Source organism: Ornithorhynchus anatinus, chromosome 9, assembly GCF_004115215.2.
Source record: "Ornithorhynchus anatinus isolate Pmale09 chromosome 9, mOrnAna1.pri.v4, whole genome shotgun sequence".
Taxonomy (NCBI): Eukaryota; Metazoa; Chordata; class Mammalia; order Monotremata; family Ornithorhynchidae; genus Ornithorhynchus; species Ornithorhynchus anatinus.
The window spans coordinates 39,229,910-39,248,519 of NC_041736.1; the positions used below are offsets into that span (position 1 = coordinate 39,229,910).

An 18,610-nucleotide genomic window follows, 5' to 3' on the forward strand; every position below is an offset into this window, starting at 1 on the left:
GTCGGAGTTTTGGAGACCCCTTAGTTGGCGAGTAGAGAAGATACACCCCCGCCCTCCCCACATCAGCCCAAACCAGGGGGTGCTGATACATCTGCCTGGATCATATCAGTCAATCATATTTAATTCATTTGATACCTGCAGAAGCAAAGCCAGAAGGCTGAGATTGCTATTATCTGTTTCCTCTCAAGGCAGCTGTTTCAGAAAAGACCAAATGCCAATTCATTTTCCTCTACTTTATTCCCCAGAGTAAGTCCTGGTGGGGAGGGGGAGAGGAAAGGCCTTAGATTAACAATTTAGATTTTATTTTAGATTGATTAGTCCCACAGAGACACTCAACACCGATCTATTTCTTGTGAAGTCTGAAAAGGAAAGTGTGGGTGGGAGGGGGGAGATGAAGACAGCGAAAGAACATCTAGGATCCTAACATCCAGATTTATAGAGATGCCCCGAGGAGCCATGACTCTAGTGGGTGGTTGGGACATCCGAAAGGCCGGGAAGAAAATTTTTGTCGATAAAGGAGATGCTTCTAACAGATAGGGAAGATAAGCCCCTGGATAAACCTTCTCTTCCAGTAGCCCCTTTGCTTCTCAGTGCTTGGAACATTTTACAGACATGCACACTTCCCAGAAGCCATGTCTGCAGAGCCATAAAGTTCTGCTCCTTTTAAAAGGGAGGGAAAAAAATCCAGTTCCAACCTCCAACCGTGGCTTGAGATTGTCTCCCCTCCCTGCTAGCTTCCTCAACCACCATCTCTTTGATCCATTCTCAGAGAGCCAGATCGTCTTTCCGCTTTCACAGGTGGGTGTGTCAAGATCCTTAAGCCAAACCCCAGCCCCCCCCCAGAAAGCCTGTAGCAGGCAGGCCTGGGAGGGAAGCTTCCTCAACCTCAGTCCCTCCTCCTTTCCCCTGCCTTCACTCGAACATGCACCTGAGGGGAAGACAAGACCCAGAAAGGAGCTTGGATTGCCTCACTGCCTCATGGTCAATCCACAGCAGAACTAGGAATGGACCCTCAGGGTCTCAGACCACAATGACTCCCCCGGGAAAGGAACTGATGAAATCCTAAACCCCTGTCATCCTCCTCAGATGGTGATTCCCATGTGGGACAGGGACTGAGTCCACCCTGATATTATTAGTATTATATATCTACCCCAGCAATTAGCACAGGCTTTGGCACATAGCAAATTCTTCTCATTTTTTAATAACGATCTTTTTTATGGTATTTGTGAAGTGTTTACTATGTTTCAAACAATGCTATAAATGCAGGGGTAGGCAAAAATTGAATTAGGTCAGACCCAGTCCCTGTCCAGCATGGAGCTCACGGTTTAAATAGGAGGGAGAACAGGTATCCCCATTTTACAGTTGAGGAAACTGAGGCACAAGGAAGTAAAGTGACTTGCCCAAGGTCACACGGCAGGTAATTGGTAGAGCCGGAATTAGAACCCAGGTCCTTCTGACTCCCCGGCCCATGCCCTCTCCACTACGCCATGTTGCTTCTCCCCTGCCCCATTCCCCGTTCACCATTAGGCAAAGCCAACGTCTCCTCGCATCGGGGGTGTCTGTGTTTTCTCCCCTGCAGGTGGCGGAGGTGGCTGGAACGATAAAACCTCCCTGCTCTGGTCGGGAAAGTCCTTGCTGGAAGGTGCAACAGGAGGAAAATCCTGCCCCCAGGCCATGAAGAAGTGGGGGTGGGAGACAAGAGGGGGTTTCGGAGGGGGTGGAGGGGGGTGCTCCTCAGGTGGAGGAGGCGGAGGATATATAGGTAAAGATGCTTCGTGTTCAAGGTGTCAGTCCCCCTTCCCTTAGTCCTAGCGGTCGGTCAGTCGGGCACTAGGCTGAATTATCCACCCCCTCGCTCCTCGCCCCTTCCCTTGTTCCCCCCGCCCCCCCGCCCCTTCCCTCCCCACCCCTAGCTTGCGTGGAGCTCTGTGCTGTGATAGGCCGTGCACGCCTTCCTCTCTGGGCTGGGGCTGACCGGGGAGGGGGTGTCGGGAAGCCCGGGACTCAGTGTCCGCCGGGGAGCCACGGTCTTGCTTCGGCACTTCCGAAGAGACCACCGGCCTCAAGACCCCTCCGTGGTTCTTGCTCCTCGGTGATGGGGTCTGAGGTCATTCCATGGGGCCTCCCAGAGAGGTGTCAACGTGAAAGCCCTAGAGATTGAATGCCACCGAGGGGGGGCAGCAACAGTGTTTCTCCACGCCTCCCCCTCTCCCTGCAGTTGCCCAGTGATGTCAAGCTGGCCGGGCCTGGACAGCCCCCTAAGGGACTGACCAATGGCTTCTATCTGCCCCTAGCACCCCCAACTCACCCCTGCTGTCTTCCCCCTTCACTGCAGATAGAAGCCACTTCCCACCCAGCACGACCCAGGTCCGGGGTAATTGGATCAGCCCGTTTCCCCGTTCTCTCAAGTCCCCTGGCCCCGGAAGCCACCCACGCCCTGGGTTCAGTGACCCTAGCGGTCCTCTTCCGGACTCGGGGCCAGGGCGAGGGTCGGCCGCTAGAGTCCAAGAGGAAGAGGGTTGGGGGTGGGCTGAGGGTAGGGATGTCCCGACAGATGAGGGTGATGTGCATGCCCTGTGATATCCGTATGATGTTCTCATGCCTTGTGTAAGATGCTTGTGTTTACCATGTGCTTTCCTTTCGCAAGGGTGGGGAGGGCCAAGAGTGAGGGAGGGGGCAGTGGGAGGACCAACCGGACCCCTGGGACAGAGGCCAGGAACCCCCGAGAGGGGCAACTGCCGGCCAGCAGTGTACCCCCCTGACTCACCTCCACCCGTCGCTCCCTGGTATGTCCGGGGAGGGAGGAGTGTGAGGGCAGGAGGCAGTCTTCCCTGGGATGGGCTAGAGGCAGCCCCCCTCCCAGCCAAAGCCAAGAGGTGGAGGCAATTAGCCCCCAGGACACCTTCCTTGTGAGTCTCGAGGGGCGGGCTGATCTGCCCCTCGGTAACCCCCGGTCCCTAAGGGGTCAGGCCGGGGGCGCTGTAGAGAGGTCGCCAGCCCCCCGGGGAGGGCCCAACTCAGAACAAGCTAGGACACCGCCCTGGATGGCTCCTCGGATATGGAGGGCCCTCTGATTAAAGCCTGGTGTCCTCAAGTCTCTGGGCCCCCACCTCCCCCGCCCCGAGTCCCTGGGTGCCCCCACGAGGCCCCGGGCGCCCCCCACGGTTCTGGGCCTGGGGCAGACCAGCAGTCCGGCTCACTGCTCACCCTTCTCCAGCATGCTGTCAATCCCCGCATGTGTTTCGTAGCGTCGGGCGTTCGCCGCGGGATGATAAACTCCTCTCTGATTCGCCACAGGGGGCGACGCGGCCATGGACAATGACCCCGAGGTGGACGGGGAGGATGGGGTGTCTTACATCAGTCCACTGGGCATCCTGTACACCCCGGCTCTGAAAGGTACCCCTCCCCCAACCCCGACTGCAGCCAGCCCCTGCCGGCCTCGGGACGACACGCTGCCCCGGCCAGAGGAGCCTACCGTGATTCACTGTGAACGGGAAGTCACCCAGCCCAAACAGGCAGCCGTACACGCATGCACAGATGTCACTTTAGAGACGTTCACCTGCCCCCTGCCACGGGAGCCCCTCCCAGGCCCCCGGAGCACAGGCCCGCTCCCAGACCCCCAGAGGACTTGGCGGGATGGTGACATTTTCCCGGCTCTTTTGTTCCTCCAGTGATGGAGGGCCATGGGGAGGTGAACATTATGCAGCACCTAAACTGCAGCCACTGCGAGGTGGACGAGTGCCACTTGGACCCCGAGACCCACAAGATTATCTGCTACTGTGATCACGGCACAGTGCTCGCTGAGGACGGGGTCTCCTGTGTAGGTGAGTAGGCCTGGGGAGGGCCAGGGTGGAGGGTCAAGGAGGATCAGCGGGCACATGGCGCTCATGCTGACTTGCGGCAGCTCATTTCCGTAATTCCTCGGTTCCTTCCCCTGCCCCCCGTGTCCCTTTCCCCACCGCTACCCCTGCTGGGTGATAAGGTAATAATAATAATTATGGTATTTGTTAAGTACTTACTATGAGTCAAGCAGTTTTCTAAGCCCTGGGGTAGATACAGGTTGTCCCACGTGAGCTCACAGTCTTAATCCCCATTTTGCAGATGAGGTAATAAGGCCGAGAGAAGTTAAGTGGCTTGTCCAAGGTTACACAGCAGACAAGTGGCATCCGGGATTAGAACCCACATCTTCTGACTCCCAAGGCCACGGTCTTTCCACTAAGTCGTGTTGCTTCTCTAGTAGAAGGGTGGAGAGTGCCACTCCTGGTGGACAGACTCTCCAAGCAGGAGCCCTGTTGACTTCCACTAACCAGGGCTGCAAGTTTTCTGCTGCTTCCGGATTATGGCTGCCCAATCTGGGGAGGCCCCTCCAGGATGGAAAAGTCCCATCCATGGAACTGGGGAGGGGCAGGGGAGCAGAAATGCTCCAATCGGCTCTGACCCCGGGAGCACCACAAATCCCACCTGGAGCAGGCTACTCCATGATTCAGCCACTTGGGACAGGAGCAGAGTAGAGGACCGGAGACCCTCCCAGTCACTGCGATTGGCCAGTCCCTGGGGACCTCTGGAGAGGCAGGATCCATTATTCCAGGTTTCATCCGGCCCTGGTGGGGCCTTGTCTCTCGGCTAGCTCCGTCAGTAGGCTGCACTGAAGAACGCTGGCTGGGCGTTCACTGCCGGGGAGGTACCTGGGGAGTGGGAGAGAGAGAGAGGTCACGTTGAGGAGGGAAGCAGATTAACCATATGTGCCAGTGGGGTGGGGGGTCGGGGAGGCAAGGCCGTGTAAGTAGAGCCGTTCGTGATCATCTAGAAATCTATCAGTGTGGCACTAATACTGTCCCAGAGACTTCCACTGATTGGATTACTGTGTGCAGTCATTATTCTTTGGGCCAAGGGTGCCGGCCAATTTTAAATCATGCCAAGGGACCTCAGCCTGCTGATCTGACACTTCCAGCACTATCTGTTGGTCACAGCTGTTCCTGAGAGAGTCACGCTGCCTTAGAGTCGCTCGGTGCCTGCGAGGATCATCGATCAATTAACCGTATTTATTGAGCGCTTCCCATGTGCAGAGCACTGTACTAAAGCACTTGGAAGAGTAAACTTGTCCTCTGGACTGTAAACTCTAGGCAGAAACATTTCTACTAATTCTATTGTATTGTACCCTCCCAAGCACTTAGCAGAGTGCTCTGCATATAGTAAGTGCTCAATAAATATCATCGATCGATTGATACAGTGCAACTGAGTTGATAGACACATTCCCTGCCCACAACAAGGTTAAGGTCTAAACTTTACATCACCCTCATGAGCAATCTATCATTGCATTTTTCAGAAGGGGTTTCACTTATTGGTCTTGCAGCCACAGAAGGAAAAAAAAAAAAGGTTGCAAAACTGATAGGGTGGGTTCTAGAATGTACAAATTTCACACGTGAATTCCAGAAGTCCACACCTAAAAGAGTTGCAGTTCTAAGTTAAGGTGATTTTCTAAATGGGGGTGGCGGGGTGAGCAGAGGGGTCAATGTCACTTGTCTCTTGACGGCGACAAGAAGGGGGACTCTGACCTCCTTGGCTCCCACAGACCCCTAGCTCCTCAAAAGCCATCTCAGGTGGGAGAGGTGGAACTGAAGGCCTGGAGAAGCTGGAGTCCCCAGCCCCAGTGCGAGCACTCTAGCCAGACGTTCTCGTTGACTCCCTTTTCTCCCACTGCCTTCCAGCATCTCCAACAACGTCCCCGCACCTGCCCCTCTCTCTAATCCTGTCGGTCGTGACTTCTGCCCTCGTGGCTGCCCTGGTCCTGGCCTTCTCGGGGATCATGATTGGTGAGTCCACCGGGGCCCGGGTCGGAGGGAGAGACTGCCACAGTGTGGACTCCCAGCTCTTTGCTTGTGTGGGTGTGCTTGTGTGTGTCTGTCTGGGGTTTTTTGTATGATAATTGTGTCTGTGTGGGTTTCGGGGGGGATTTTTTTCGTATTTGTTGAGTGCTTACTATATGTCAAATACTGTTCTAAGCATTGGGGGAGATACAAGTTCTTCAGGTTGGATACAGTCCCTGCCTACATGGGGCTTATGTTGGAGGGAGGAGGAGGATTTAATCCCCATTTTACAGTTGAGGGAACTGAAGCCCAGAGAAAGTGAATGACTTGACCAAAGACCCCCAGAAAACAATTGGCCAAGTTGGGATAAGGACCCAGGTCCTCTGGCTCCAAGGCTACTTTCTCTGTGTGTGCATGTGTGTATAGATGTGTATGTTTGTGGCAAAGTGTCCAAACACATCCCTCATGTAGATCAGCACCATCAGAGCCACCAGGGAGAATCAGAAGGTCATTCTGGAGGAAAAAGTGAAAGAGCAACTCCTCGCTATCCAAATGCATTTGTAGATAGAACATGGCAAGCAGAAAATGAAATTCCCATTTGCCTAGTGAGAGTTCCTGCAGTTCACCAACGATCCAGAGCCTAGCAAGTTGTTTGGCATGGGGAGGGAGGGTGGGGCAGATCCCCCTCTGCCCTGACCTGTGAACTTACTTCTGCCTCTATTCCCCAGTCTACCGACGAAAGCACCAGGAGCTCCAGGCTATGCAGATGGAGCTGCAGAGCCCGGAATACAAGCTGAGCAAGCTCCGCACTTCCACCATCATGACAGACTACAATCCCAACTACTGCTTTGCGGGCAAGACCACGTCCATCAGCGATCTGAAGGAGGTTCCTCGCAAACACATCGCCCTCATCCGGTAAGCCCCTCCCTTCCCGCCAGTAACGTTCCTTATTCCGGGTCTGGAGCTTTGGTCGGGAGGGCCACGAGTTTAGGATCAAGCTCATAACAATAATTGGGCCAATTGTTAAGCGCTTTCTCTGTTCCAAGCACTGGACTAAGTGCTGGGCAGTGTACTAAGTGTTTTCGGGAACACCTCTCAAAATCAGGGTGCTGGAGCCAACTAAGACAGACTTGTGGGAGTTGGGATGGGCCAGGCTGAGTTAAAATGACCCCAATCCTCCCAAGTCAGTCAGCCAATGCTATTGAGGGCTTCTGGCAGCCACAAGTGGCAGCAGATACACAACTCTTCCATTTGCTCCTGGCTGGGGCGACTTTAGGTCTGGGATACGTTTGTCCAGGTCAGAAAATCAGACAGGGTTGTGGATCTGGGATTGCTGGTTGGGCCTTTAGGAGCCCGATTGCCCCCTCACAGCTTGGGACCACTAGGTGAAGATCCAGGGAGCTGGCCCTGACCTTCCCTGTTTCCATCTCATGCCTAGGAGAGTTCTGCAGACTCATACCCAGAGCCAAGGCAACCAGTCGTTTCTTTTTTTCTGGCAAAGAATACGGGGATTTCTTGGAGAAGTGAAATTTTGATCCCAAGCTGAGAAAAACCCCTCCTGGTGATCCTTCTCCTCTTCCCCTCCCACTCCCCATCCTATTTCTCTCTCTCCCTTCTTTTCCCCACCTTTCTCTTCCCCCATATCTCTTTTCCCTACTTCTCTCTCCCCCCAGGTTCTCTCTCCCCACATTGGTCTATCCCCTTCTTCTCTCCCTCTGCCTCTTTCTCTCGTACGTTTGTTTCTTTCCCCCACTTCTCAGTGCACCCTGCTTCTCTCTTCCCCACGTAACATTTCTCCTGCTTCTCTCTCTGCTACTCCTCTCTTCCCTGACCTCTCTCCCCACTTCTCTCTTTCCCTGCTTCTTTCTCTCCCCAATTCTCTTTTCCTCCACCTCTCTTGCACCCACTTCTCTCTTCCCCTGCCTCTCCTCTCCACCTCTCTCTTCCCCCAGAATTTATCCCTTTCCCCACCTCCATTCCCCTGCTTCTCCCCACCTCTCTTTGCCCCCACTTTTTCTTTCTTCCTTTTCTCTCTCCCCATCCCTGCCTCCACCCTCCACATCTCAGTGGGATTTGCAGGATTCATCCAGCAGCATAATCAAGTTTTGACTGGGATAAGGTCCTGTCCCTCCCCACAAGGCAGAATAAATGAGAGGGGAGGAGGGGGAAGTAGGTTTATGAACCGTGGCAATTGATGCCTTCATCCTTGTCTCGCCATAGCTGTTTGGAGAGCCCCTACCCCACTCCTCCAGTGCCTTGCAGAATGTTGTACTGAGGCTTGTGGGGAAGGAGGGACTGATGATTGCTGCTGTCCCCTCAGAAGCCAGTAGTGACCCTGCTGGAGCTGCCCAGATGACCACTCAGCAGTGGGCAGTGCCCTCTCTGACCCCTCAGCCTGCCAGACAGCAGAAAGAACACAAGCCAGGAAAGGCCCAGGGTCAAGCCAGGGGTGGCCATCCATGCTGCCCAGAGATGCCCTGATCCGGCCCACCCTGCCTCCTGCCATCCCAGCCCCACAGCACCAATGTTCATAGCTGTATCCTAAACTATTTCCCCTATTTGTTCTTTATTTTAATTGCTACTCTCCCTCTAGACTGTCAGCTCCTTGCGGGCAGGGATTGCATCTATCAACTCTATTGTACTGTACTCTCCCCATAAATGCTCAATGAATACCACTGACTGATCGCTCAGGCAATACAAATGGCCTGCATTTGAAAACCATACTGCCAACCTCTAAGGCAAGGTTTGGGGCAGGGTTTAGCCCCACAAACAGAAGCTCCTGTCCAAAATATAGTCTGTGCCACTGCACTCCAGCTTTGCTAGCTGTTGCCCTTTCCCTCAGCTTCCTCCTCTCTCCCCTCCACCCATCTCCTCACAAACAACTGCCAAAGTCTGGGTTCTTCTTTGGCCTTGCCCCTCTGTGGCTGTGTCTCTGATTCTTGTCTGCCAGGCTTTTAACTTGTCTGTCTGTGTATACATCTCTCTCTTTCTCTCTCCCTCCCACCTCCCTCTTCTCTCCCTCTCTATCCCCGTCCTCTCCTTCTCTCTTTTCCCCTCTCCCTTTCTCTCTCCTCCTATTTCCCCCTCTCCTTTCTTCCCCCCTCTATTTTCTCATCTCCCTTCCCCATCTCTCTTCCCCCTCTCTTTGCTTCTCTCCCTTTCCCCTTCCTTTCTTTCCGCTCTCCCTTTTCCCCTATATCTTTCCCCCCTCCCCTTCCCCATCTCTCCCCCCACTTCCTCCTCTCACTCCCTACTTCACCCTTCACCTCTGCCCCCGTCCCTTTGTACCATGGAAAACCTTTGATCTTACCCATCTCTCAACTCAGAGATGCTAGCAGTTCAAACAGTATGTGAGTGAAAAATGAATCTGCCTTCTAATCCTCAAGCGATGGTCCACAGCTGTCTTGTTTTGTCTTTTCTCCTGTTCAGGGGGCTGGGCCACGGTGCCTTTGGGGAGGTGTATGAAGGGCAGGTTTCTGGCATCCCCAATGACCCCAGCCCGCTGCAGGTGGCTGTAAAGGTAAGAAACAGTGCCCCTTTCCCCCGGCTCCATCTTGCCTAGCAGAGCCCTGAGGTGGTGTTCCTTGCTGGGGTCCTTCCCGCTGCCAACACCCTGACTTCTCTTTCTCTCCCCTCCAGACACTGCCCGAGGTATGTTCAGAACAGGATGAGCTGGATTTCCTCATGGAAGCACTTATCATCAGGTTTGGCAACATTCTCCAGGGTCCCCCACCGTTGGGCAGTCTTGGGCTGAGGTGGTCTTTATGGCCTCCTCCACTGGTTCCCCGTGCCCCTGAACACCTGGGTTTCAAGTTGCCCTTAGGAAGAAATCCCCAGGCTCGTGGGTCTAGCTGACCCCCAGAGGTCTGTCCACTCCAGCCCAGTGGTCCCTTTTCCCCCTCTTCAACCTTCAAGCTGCAGGCTGTGAGGGCCCAAGAGGAGCCCCAGATTCAATCCTGGGTAATTGAAATCTCCACACAGTGGCAGTCGCGGAGAAAGTGGCCAAGAGCAGGGTGGGTCCAGTGGCAGTTACGGGGCAGTGGCGGCCTCCCCTCACCCAGTGCCTCCCTGGATCATGGCCTTCCCTCTTTTTTTAATGGTATTTGTTAAGTGCTTACTGTATGCCAGGCACCGTACTAAGCGCTGGGGTGGATTTAAGTTTGGAAACAGTCCATGTCCTACGTGGAACTCACATTCTTGCTCCCCATTTTACAGATGAGGTAACTGAGGCATAGAGAAGTAAAGTGACTTTGCCCGAAGTCACACAGCTGACAAGTGGCATAGCCAGGATTAGAACCCACATCCTTCTGACCCCCGGGCCCATGCTCTATCCGCTAGGCTGTGCTGCTTCCCATAGGCCGTGCCTCGCTCACTGCCTCCCTGGTTCCTAGCCTCCTCTTGCCCACGGCCCCCACTCTATCACTGCCATGACTCTGTTGTCCTGCCTGTCTGCTGCCCCCTCCCCAGCTGAAATCAAGCCATCTGAGGGTCTCACCTCTCGTTTTCAAGAGGCAGCAATCTGAGATTCCCCCTTCCGAAATGGGGCACAGAGATCAGGTTTGGTGGCCTAATTTAAGGCCTCCAAACAGCATCCCTCACAGCCCTTGTGGGCAGGGGCCCTCCCCACCCCAGTAATTTGGGGCCCAAGATCCCCCCTCCTTTTCGGTCCCCAAGACGCCCTGACCAGGGTCCCTTCTTGTCCCGGCAGCAAGTTCAACCACCAGAACATTGTGCGCTGCATCGGGGTGAGCCTGCAGGCCCTGCCTCGCTTCATCCTCCTGGAACTCATGGCCGGCGGGGACCTGAAGTCCTTCCTCCGTGAGACCCGCCCGCGCCCGGTAAGCTAGAGGCCCGTTTCCTTCCTTTGCGGCTCAGTCCCCGGGAGTGGGGAAGGGGCCGTCTAAAGGTGATGCATTTGGAGGCTGGGCTGGAACCAGTGCCGGGGAACTGAGCAGCCCCGTGAAGGCCCGGATCCCTGGGCTCTGTGCACACATACCCAGCAGCTCCCAGCAGTCAGGCAGGAAGGCAGAAAGGCCTGGGGATCGAGAGAAATGTAATGCCCTCTGCCTCTGCTTCCCATTCTGTTTCCCTGGAACTTTTCTGGGGTGGGGATTCCCTGAATGTGTCTGCTTGCTGGAGCTGACACTGTTGATCAATCAATCAGTCAATCAGTAGTATTTACCGAGTCCTCGCTATGTGCAGAGCACTGTACTAAATGCCTGGGTGAGCACAGTAAAGTAGTAGACCTCATTCCCGCCTTCAAGGAGCTAACAGTCTAGTGGGAAAAACAGGCAGTAAAATAAGCTATAGGTAAAGGAAGGAATAGCGCAGAGAGATAGGTACATAAATGACATGGGGAAGAGGGGTCCCCAAATGCTCAAGCAGCCCAGAATTTCAAGAGGGATAGGGTGAGGAGGAAAGTCTAATCAGGGAAGGCCTCCTGGAGGAGATGTGATTTTGTTAGGGACTTGAAAATGAGAAGAAGGGCTGTATGAAGGGAGAAAGCAGTCCAGAGAGGAAGGAGAGCCTGAGCAAGGTCCGTGGTGAGAGAGAAGAAAAAGAGGCCCAGAGAAGAGGTGGGTGTGAGAGGAGCAAAATTTGGGAGCTGGGATGTATTGGAAGAGGGGCAAGGATAAATAGTGAAGAGAGAGCTGATTGAGTGCCTTAAAGCCAATTGCAAGAGTTTCTGCTTGATATCCACTGGAAAATTTTAATCAGTGTTTTAGAAACATGATCCAAGCAGCAGAGTGAAATATGGACTGGAGAGAGAACAGACTTGGGGCAGAGAAATCATTGAGAAGGCTGATGCAGTTAGTCAAGTCAGAATAAGACAAGTGTCTGGATCAACATGGTGGCAGTTTGGGTGGAAATAAAGAGGTAGATTTCAGAATGGATGTAGAAGATGAATCAACAGGATTTGTTGACAGACTGAATATGGGGGTTGAAGGAGAGCGAATCAAGGATGATGCTAAGATTAAGCTATTGAGAGGCAAGGGAGTATGATGGAGTTGTCAGCTGTGATGTGAAAGTTAAATGGAGGAGAGGATTTGTGTGGGAAGGTGAGGGGTTCAGTTTGGAATATGCTGAGCTTGAAGTGCTGGTGAGATATCCATGAAGAGGTATCCTGGAGGCAGAAGGTATTGTGATACTGCAGAGGAGGAGTCTTGGGGTTAAGAAGGTAGATTTGGGACAGCTACCTCATAATAATAATTGGGGTATTTGTTAAACGCCTACTATGTGCCAGGCACTGTAATGAGTGCTGGGGTAGATTCAAGGTAGTGGGGTCAAACACAGTCCTTGACTCACGTGGGGCTCACAGTCTTAATCCCCATTTTATAGATGAGGTAAGTGAGGCCCAGAGAAGTGAAGTGACTTGCCTAAGCTCACACAGCAGACATGTGGTAGGACCAAGATTAGAACCCACATCCTCTGACTCCCAGGCCCATGCTCTTTCTACTAGGCCATGACTTAGCTTTAGTGGGCAGCCCTGGCCACAGAGAGCAAGCAAACACAACATCACCAGGACATGATGTCATAAGGGTCCAACCTTTTTCTCTCCCTCTTGTCACTCTCATCCTTTCCCAGTCACCCCCTCCCAGGGCTGGTTATCCCCGAGTGTCCATATCCCAGTCCCAAGACCTCTCAAAGCCCCGGGGCCATCTCCTTAACAGTCAGACTGGTAACTGAGGGGGAGATGGCCCCCAGCCTCCCTCTGCCTGAGTTAGAAGTGGCTCACAAGTACGCGGGGACCTGGAGCAAGGTTGTGAGGGAGACGAGGGGTAGGGGGGTGGACCCCCTCCCTGGGGATTCGGGGGTTCGGACAGACTCAGCCAGATAGCAATCGATGCTCTTAAGGGACACGGTGGCTCCTGCCTCCAGTGTCCAGTGCCCCCAGGGTTCTAGGATGCTCCTGGAGGGGCTCTGGGTGGCGTCTCACCCCAGACTGACCATCTCTCCTCTCCTCAGAGCCAGCCGTCCTCTCTGGGCATGCTGGACCTGCTCAATGTGGCGCGGGACATCGCCTGTGGCTGCCAGTATTTGGAAGAAAACCACTTCATCCACCGGTGAGTCAGAGGGATGAGCATCAATCAATGAATCAATGGTATTTATTGAGCACTGACTGTGTGCAGAGCACTGTACTAAGCCCTTGGGAGAGTACAGTATAACAGAGTTGGTAGGTACATTCCCTGTCCATGACAAGCTCACAGTCTAGCCGGGGAGATAGATATTAATACAAATAAATAAACAGTGGATGCATACATATGTGCTGTGGAGCTGAAAGAAGGGCATAAATATAATTAAATGAATGAATGCGTGAATAAAGGGAGCAAATCAGGGCAACGCAGAAGGGAGTGGAAAAAGAGGAAATAAGGGTTTAGTCAGGGAAGGCCTCTTGGAGGAGATGTGCTTTGAAGGTGTCCGAGGAGCCTTCTGTTGGAGGCTGGAACTCGGGACTCCTCGATTACACTGGGACTTTGGGCTCCCTGGAGTCCATTAGCCCTTATTCCACCCGAGTTCCAGCTTCTCCACATTAAATAGCATAATGGGATTGTTGCTGACTATGTTGGCAGGGAAATCATATTCTCCAGAGCCCTTAGCTCTGCATCTGGTCGAGATGGACCCATTCCCAAGGGCCTAATGAATTCCACTAGGGTCTGGTACGCCCCAAAGGGAAGGGAGAAAGCTGAGATGTTACTGTTTCCTAAAACTACTGTAGAGCTAGAAGTAGAACAGTGCTCTGCACATAGTAAGCACTTAAAAAATACCAACATAACATAATTCACTGTCCTTTCCATGTCTCCAATTCCATTTCTTCATTACCTGCTGCTGCCTCCCTCAGACCCCCAAAGGCAGATATGGTGATGGTATTTGTTAAGCACTTACTATGTGCCAAGCACTGTTCTAAGTGCTAGGATAGATACAAGGTTATCAGGTTGTCCCACGTGGGGCTCACAGTCTTAATCCCTATTTTACAGATGAGGGAACTGAGGCACAGAGAAGTGAAGCGACTTGCCCAAAGTCACACAGTTGACACACAGTCCACACGAGTGGTGGAGCTGGGATTAGAACCCATGACTTGAGTCCCAAGTCGGGGCTCTTTCCACTAAGCCATGCTGCTTTTATCTCTTGTCAAAAGTATTGAACGCTTTTCTTCTTTTTATGGGTTTTCGTTTCTCCTCAATGGGCAGACTCAGGCCAGTCCCTTCAGTGCTGAGAAAATCTGAAAGGGAAATAGATTCCCTGACTTCCCTGTCGGCTAAGCTATCCCAGTTCATCAGTGAATGTTTACCACAACTCCAGAACTCCACCACTCCAACTCCTTCTCCCCTGGTTCTGGAAGGGAAAAGTGAGGCCAGGTACCAACTTGGTCTTAGATAAGCAGAGCCCTGGAAAGTCATTTAATCAATCATATTTATTGTATGCTTACTGTGTGCTGAGCACTGTACAAGGAGCTCGTCTTATGATGTTAAATTATCTCTGACCCATAGCGATGCCATGGACACATCCTCCCCGAATGCCCCACTCTCCATCTGCAATTGTTCTGGTAGTGTATCCATAGAGTTTTCTTGGTAAAAATATGGAGGTGATTTACCATTTCCTCCTTCCACGCAGTAAACTTGAGTCTTTGCCCTCGACTCTCTCCCATGCCACTGCTGCCCAGCGCAGTTGGGTTTTGGTTAAGAATGGAATGGTTATGCCTCTGCTTGACTCTCCCTCCAATAGCCAAAACTGGTAGAATACTGGAAACTCTCCAGTGCGATCCTGAGAGGGGACTAAGAGTTTGGGAGAGTACAATATAGCAGTAAACAGTCACATTCCCTGCCCACAGTGAGCTTACAGAATTTGGGCTGTCGGAGAGCCACACCCACTCAGACTTGAGCACCATTCCCCAACTCGGCTAGGCCCCGGATTCTCAGGGGGCAATGGAAGAGGGGAAGCTGCCTAGCCACTGCATAGCCCAGAGCCTAGCCAAGCAAAAGCAAAAGGAAAAGGAGGCTAATTATACTTTTAACTGCTCACCTTTCTTTAGGCTTTATTTCCCACTGATGCTCAGGAAATAAAGTCAGAACAACAATAATAAAAATAGTATAAACCTGGCACCTTCCTTGGGGCCCTAGTTCAGAGGCCCAGAACAATCCACTGCCTCCCCACCACCCGACCTATATTTTATCTATGAGCTCAGATACACAGGTAAATATTTTAAAATTCCAGTGGGCAGTCAGACTCTAAGACTTCATTCGAGCTTGGGCTAGGGGGAGATTGGGATGGCCAGTGAAGCCCTAAAACTCTAACCCCTGGTCTCCAAGCAAACTTACCCTTTATTCTCATTCTCCTCCCTAGACAGCCATCTGATGTTGAAAGTTCTCCAGCAAAAGGAGTTCCAAGAAACACTTTCCTGGGTTTTACAATCATCCCTCCCAGGAAGGTCTTCTCTTCAGCTAAACCTCTCCCACTGCCTCTTGTTCTGCCCTCACTGGAGAGAAGGCCATCTGTATCCTACACCCAGCTCAGTCTCCCAAGCCCTAACTCCTTTCTTCTTTCTAATCCCCTAGCCACTTTTTTGTTCAACTCCTCCGAACCTTCCTTTAGCTTCTCAAATGATTGAGCCCCAAATTTGGACTCCTAGCCTGAGCTTATCCACTCACTCATTTTCTTTCTACTTCCCTTTTTCCTGGAAATGAGGAACTCAGGAGGAATTTAGGAGAAAAAGAAAATGAGAAATGAAAATCAATTTTCTTTGGTTTTTTTATTCATTTTCTTTACTGAGAATGAACTGGGAGACTAAGGGCCAATCTTCAGTAAATTTTCAGGCCAAAAAATCTCTTATGCTTGAAATATCCACCTAATTGAGGTGGTGGTCTATTTTTTTTTGGGGGGGTGGAGGGAGTGGCGGGTGGCTGGAATTATATAGATCATTTTTAAAGGAAGAGGTGAGCTTACACTTTTGCTTTTTTGACCTTCCAGAGATATCGCTGCCAGGAATTGTCTCTTGACTTGTCCAGGTCCTGGAAGAGTGGCCAAGATTGGAGACTTCGGGATGGCCAGAGACATCTACAGGTGAGGAAGTAAACAACCCTTATTACCCGGTACCCGTCTCCTGGGAGAAAAGCCAAAGAGAGCTGGACTTAGAGTGGTCTCACATCACCAACCACATTCAGGAAACTGCTCCAGTACTCAATCAATCAGTGGTATTTATTGAGTGCTTAGTATGTGCAGACCACTCCACTAAGCACTTAGGAAAGTGCAATACTCATAAGTACTCATAAATATCACAAGAAAGATGGCCCCTCAGAGGCTGGAGACTCTATAGCCTCGAGCCTGGCCTGAAATTTGAAAGCCTGGGCCTTCCACCTGCTTGATATTTAACACAGGGGCCAGTTAACCCCTGCCCGCTTAGCCGAAAATTCCAGGGTCAAGGCCGATAGAGCCTTTTGTTTAGAAATCCAGATAAGAAAGATGAATCCAGGTACCTTGATTTACTGCTGCAATACAACCTTGGATTCCCTTCCAGAGGTTAGAAATGGCTGCTTGGCAAGTGGGAAAAATACTTATTTCAGACATTTCACTCCCACTGTAACTGTGTACAAGGACCAGCTGGTCTGGACACAGTGGGAAGTGATAAAAATCTCATGCTTATTTACAAGGTTCGGACAGAGTCAAAAGACAAACCTGAACCTCTGTGTTGGCTCTGCAGGGTGGCTGTTTTCCTCAGAGGGCTTTCAGTAGGGGTCCCAACACCTCAGCACATTTCCTTGAATCCTCTCTGATGTTGGTAGACAATAAGGTGGTGGAGAGGGGTGGGGGGGAGGCTGCAGTCAGGGGACACACTGAGAAAGCCCCACAGTGCAATGAGTCAGTCATATTTATTGAGTGCTTACTGTGTGCAGAGCAGTAAGTTCTTGGGAGAGTACTGTAGAACAGAGTTGGTAGACGTGTTCCCTACCCACAACAAGCTTCCAGACTAGAAGGGAATGCAATTAAGGAAAGCTTTGGAGACTACAGGAAATCCCAGGTCCATAGCTGCCTTGGGGGGACCCCATGGGAACAAGATGGTTCCAGGGCGAGCCCCCACAAGACGGTGCAATTAGGAGACCCCGGCTAGGGTCTCAGACCCCCTGAGAAGCAGCATGGTTTAGTACAGGCTTAGTACAGCATAGGCCTGGGAGTCCGAAGGACCTGGGTTCTAATTCCAGCTCTGCCACATGTCTGCTGGGTGACTTTGTGCAAGTCACTTCACTTCTCTGGGCCTCAGTTACCTCATCTGTAAAATGGGGAATAAGAGTGTGAACCTCATGTGGGACACGGACTGTATTGAACCTGATTGACTTGCATCTACCCCAGCACTTTAGAATGGTGTTTTGGCACATAGTAAGCACTTAGCAAGTATGATTATTATTATTAGGGAGTCTAGTCCCCTCCAGATCTCTAGGAGCCAGTGGGAATGCCCAGGTGTCCTCTAGGACTGCCCACCTCCATGATGCCCTGTGGGATGGGAGGGACTGTGCTTTCTCCTCCCTTCCCACACACCAGGGGCGAGCTGCCAGAGACCACAGTGGGATTGGCAACCTTCCCTGACCCTGGCAACCTTCTTAGCTGCCCTTGTTTTCAGGGATGAGGGCCAGGGCCCCTAGCAGGCTAATTTTCTGCTGCTAGGTGACCAGCTACTTAGATTTAATTAGCATCCGGCTGGATAGTCAGGGGACATATCCGGAGCCTCCAATGGCCCCAGGAAAGAGCGACTTTTCGTCTTCGCATCTCTCGTCTGTTGGTCCGCTTTGTGCCCAATTAATGACACAGTTTAAGTCCTTAACTAAATGAAGCAACATTCTCCCACCCTCCGCTCTCCTAACCCCTCGTCGAGTTTAATCCCTTAATGAGACACTGGCTGTATTGCTGCTACTTTCTCCCGCTGCCAAACTCAGCCCCCGCTCAGTGCCCTCTCCGGGATTGGGTTCGATTTTCTTTTTCCTCCCACAGAGCAAGCTATTACAGGAAGGGAGGCTGTGCGATGCTTCCAGTTAAGTGGATGCCCCCCGAAGCCTTCATGGAGGGGATCTTCACTTCCAAAACAGACACATGGTGAGTCCCCTCTCTGTCCTCATCAGATGACACTGACATGACACCCCTTTCGGGTCAGGGCCTGGGGGGCTGTCGGGAACTCAGAAGGGAGGCCCAGCATACACATGCGGTCTAAAATGTCTTCAGTCTGGGACCGCTGGGGCTGATTGTGGGGCAGACTGTTGCTAGGCATTGAGAGGCAAGATTTGATACTGGCTTCCCGGGAAAATGAAGTTTAATGATGTCAGAGAGGTGCTTTGATAGCCAGAGTCACTTCAGGCATGAAGGGAAGAATAGAAATAGGGGAAGGAGGTGGACTCAGAGGTTAGTGGCTTCCAGAGTTCCCAAATGATGTCCACAAGTATCAAACTGCTTAACTTAATGAAGAAGCAGCATGGCCTAGTGGAAAGGACCTTTAGTCAGAAGGACCTGGCTTCTAATCCCAGCTCTGCCACTTGTCTGCTGTGTGACCTTGGTCAAATCACTTCACTTCTTTAGGCCTCAGTTACCTCATCTTTAAATTGGGGATTAAGACTGAGCTCCATGTGGGAAGGGTCTATGTCCAACCCGATTTGTTTGCATCACTCCCAGTACTTCACATAGTAAGTGCTTAACAAATACTATTATTATTAAGACACGCAGAGATGATCAAAACCCTTGCCGCCAGTCCTTTGTAGGCAGTGAACACCCACAACCCCACTCCTTCCTGAGTTACCCGCCCCCCCCCCATCCCCACCCAATCC

General features: G+C 52.0%; 1 protein-coding gene across 2 annotated transcripts in view; it reads left to right on the forward strand.

Moving 5' to 3' along the window:
- ALK (ALK receptor tyrosine kinase) overlaps positions 1–18,610 on the forward strand; it is a 333,317-nt gene that overhangs the window by 299,343 nt on the left and 15,364 nt on the right. The window contains exons 15-25 of one of the 2 annotated variants that reach the window (XM_039913097.1): positions 1,580–1,642; positions 3,298–3,396; positions 3,672–3,824; positions 5,709–5,813; positions 6,536–6,722; positions 9,237–9,327; positions 9,447–9,511; positions 10,516–10,645; positions 12,774–12,871; positions 15,774–15,866; positions 17,787–17,888. In XM_039913097.1, coding sequence (XP_039769031.1) covers positions 1,580–1,642; positions 3,298–3,396; positions 3,672–3,824; positions 5,709–5,813; positions 6,536–6,722; positions 9,237–9,327; positions 9,447–9,511; positions 10,516–10,645; positions 12,774–12,871; positions 15,774–15,866; positions 17,787–17,888 — 1,186 coding nt within the window. Of the gene's footprint in view, positions 1–1,579; positions 1,689–3,297; positions 3,397–3,671; positions 3,825–5,708; positions 5,814–6,535; positions 6,723–9,236; positions 9,328–9,446; positions 9,512–10,515; positions 10,646–12,773; positions 12,872–15,773; positions 15,867–17,786; positions 17,889–18,610 lie in introns of those variants that run through there. The other variant, XM_029072439.2, reaches the window with a different exon arrangement.